The sequence below is a fragment of the Mus caroli genome, chromosome 9 (assembly GCF_900094665.2).
Source record: "Mus caroli chromosome 9, CAROLI_EIJ_v1.1, whole genome shotgun sequence".
Taxonomy (NCBI): Eukaryota; Metazoa; Chordata; class Mammalia; order Rodentia; family Muridae; genus Mus; species Mus caroli.
Window position 1 is genome coordinate 45,909,086 of NC_034578.1, and position 2,966 is coordinate 45,912,051.

General features: G+C 44.7%; 1 protein-coding gene across 7 annotated transcripts in view; it reads left to right on the forward strand.

Moving 5' to 3' along the window:
* Usp28 (ubiquitin specific peptidase 28) overlaps window positions 1–2,966 on the forward strand; it is a 57,748-nt gene that overhangs the window by 51,635 nt on the left and 3,147 nt on the right. For all 7 annotated transcript variants that reach the window (XM_029481581.1, XM_029481583.1, XM_021172213.2 and 4 more), the window contains 3 exons: window positions 773–852; window positions 1,405–1,528; window positions 2,625–2,820. In XM_029481581.1, the coding sequence (XP_029337441.1) occupies window positions 773–852; window positions 1,405–1,528; window positions 2,625–2,820 (400 nt within the window). The remainder of the gene's footprint in view (window positions 1–772; window positions 853–1,404; window positions 1,529–2,624; window positions 2,821–2,966) is intronic.

The window sequence follows — 2,966 nt, forward strand, 5'->3', positions numbered from 1 at the left end:
GGGGGGAGTTGAAATTGAATACAAATCCTGTCTTAGGTTCAGAAGCACAGGCCTTGTTTTTAGTCCTGGGTAGCCTGTGTCTGCTCGTTTCCTAAGGGCTCTTCTAAGCCTTGCCCTAGGCAGTGTGTGTGTCGGTATGTAATGGCATCGTTTTCTAGTGTGCATTAAAATATGTGTGACTACAGATTGCATTAAGAGAACAAACTCTTCTGTGTACAAAAGCACGCTGTGCGGGAGCTGTGCTGAGCCATAGCTGTCTGCTTCGCTTGTGCTCCCTTCTTCCCCATGGCTGCCTCTGCCTGTCACACTCAGGCTTGTCTTCTATACACACCAGAAGGACTTTGACAAGTTGTGTTGGGATTAGGAGAGTTTATAAACTCAAACACTTAGTTGAAATGAAATGATTTACTGATCCTCAGCAGAAGGAATAGAACAGAGCAGGTTAGGTCAGAGGTGTAAACATACTCTAGGCTGAGCTCGGCTCGCATTTGTCATGTTTGAGGATGACTGGCCTTGCTGATGCTCCTGCATCCACCTCTGTGCTGGGTTTACAGGTGTGCACCTCCATTTAAGTCTTTTTCCTGTGGTTGGTTTTTAGTTCTGGGGTTTTTTTTGTTGTTGTTTTTTGTTTTTTTTTACCCAAAAGTTTTGTGTGTTTTTATACTTGACCACATGTTGTGAGTACGTGGTTGTACTGGGTGTATAGCACCAAAAGGGAAGCAGGCACTAGTTTACTGAGATCATGTCACTAATGTTGGTCCTTCCTTTCCAGAGGTGGCATGAAGATTATAGTCTGTTCCGAAAGGTGTCTGTGTACCTTCTAACGGGCCTGGAACTCTTCCAAAAAGGAAAGTATGTTGGCCCCCTTTTTTTTTTTCACCAGCATTGATAGTCAGAACACTGACACCTACTCAGGGTTACTCAGAAGTCACTGCCATGAGTCTCCTTTGTTACATACACTGGGCCTGCCCACCCCCCACCCCATGCTTCATCGGGTTCTACACATCATGCTTTCTTTCCCTGTCCTTCATGTAACTGGGTTTATCAGTGAGGAGATGTTATGGCGGGCTCCTGTAGTGACCAGAGAATAGTTTTGATTAGCACAGGCTCGAGTGAATAGCCAGTCTCTTTCCTTTGTTTGAGAGAGAGAGAGAGAGAGAGAGAGAGAGAGAGAGAGAGAGAGAGAGAGAGAAAACCTGAGGTCCAAAGATGAAAGTTTCCTGATTTGCCTTACCTTTCTTGCTGCAAGTGCGAAACAGCTGAGACTGGCTGTGGGTTTGGCCCCCATGTTTTCCCAGTACATCATATTGTAGCTGAATGGATTCGAGTTACAGAAAAGTGAGAGCTAAGCCCTAGGTTTTGGCAAAAAGAACTCAATATGTGTATTGTCTCCCACTTCCTAAGGTACCAGGAAGCATTGTCCTACCTGGTGTATGCATACCAGAGCAACGCTGGCCTGCTGGTGAAGGGGCCCCGCAGGGGCGTGAAGGAGTCTGTGATTGCCTTGTACCGCAGAAAATGCCTTCTGGTCTGTACCATTTACAAAACATTACTCTCTCTTCCTCTGTCCCTGCCTCTCCTGCTCTCTTTTTCTCAGTGTATAATTTTTCTCCAACTCTTGATAAGTTGAGCTAGCCATTCCTTTCTCGTGTGCCTGCATTAGAGCTTTTAGCATATTGCTCCCATGAGGTATGAGTTTGCTAGCACAGAGCCACATGAATATGTTGGAAGAATGGGATGTTTCCCAGGGTTGCCTAGCAAAGGGTAGTTTTCATGACTAGAGGTATCTTAAAAATCTATTCCAGTCTTAATACTAGGTTACAGAGTGTAAGACTCGTTCTTGCTAACCTTGTTTCCTTACCTGGTTTGTGATGGACAACCATAGGGAAGGTTGGTATAACGCTGTCAATCTGCCCAGCAGTGTATAGCATGCTAGTTCTTCATGAAATTCTCAAAGAGATGGCTGGCTTGTAGGCTGTCCTTGTATATTCATTTCCCCAGACATCTGTGGACTTACCCTTGCAACATCCTTATTTTCTAGGAATTCTTTGATTGCTGTGTCAATTATAGGTGTGGTAAGACTGTCTACTGTGCTGAGAAGCGGCCGCTAAAAGCTCTGCTTTTGGCCTCTTAAGTCAGCAGATTCAAATCCTCACCTTGAGTGTCCTTACACCTTCCTCCCTATTGCTATACTAGGGATGGCTTAGGCTTCCCGTCACTGCCTCTGATGTGTGTCAGTCACTTTCAGCCATTGGTGACAACTGGCCAATCTGGGAGTAACCTGGATTTCAGTGTCTTCTGTGAGTGGTCCTAGTGGCTAGTGAAGATTGAGAATCATTTGCTAGGTTTTAGGGTAGAAACAGATGTCAAATGTGACCTTGGCTGGTAATGTAGGCCATTGAGTCACAAGTTTAGGTGCATTAGAATCATCACAGGAGTTATAAAACCCCAGGGCCCAGATCACCTACATCCTATCCTAATTATGTCAGAACATCTGGGGCAGGAACCAGTGCTTTTTTTTTTTTTTTTTCCAGTTAGTCGATTTTTGTGTGACTGTTGGCTTAGATTCACACTCAAGTGATAGTTATTTTTTCCAGTCTCCCTTTGTCTGTCTTTATTTGTAGGAGCTGAATGCCAAGGCTGCTTCACTTTTTGAAACAAATGACGACCATTCTGTAACAGAGGGCCTTAATGTAATGAATGAGTTGATCATTCCCTGCATCCACCTGATCATTAATAACGACATCTCCAAGGACGACCTCGACGCCATCGAAGTCATGAGGAACCACTGGTGCTCTTACCTGGGGAAGGATATTGCAGGTGTGTGTTATTAGTTCTGCGTAGTTTCTGTGCTGTTGTGTATCTGAAGCCTCACAGTGCTCTCGCTCAGGTTTTTTGTTTGTTTGTTTGTTTTGTTTTTTGAGACAGGGTTTCTTTATGTAGCCCTGGCTGTCCTGGAACTCACT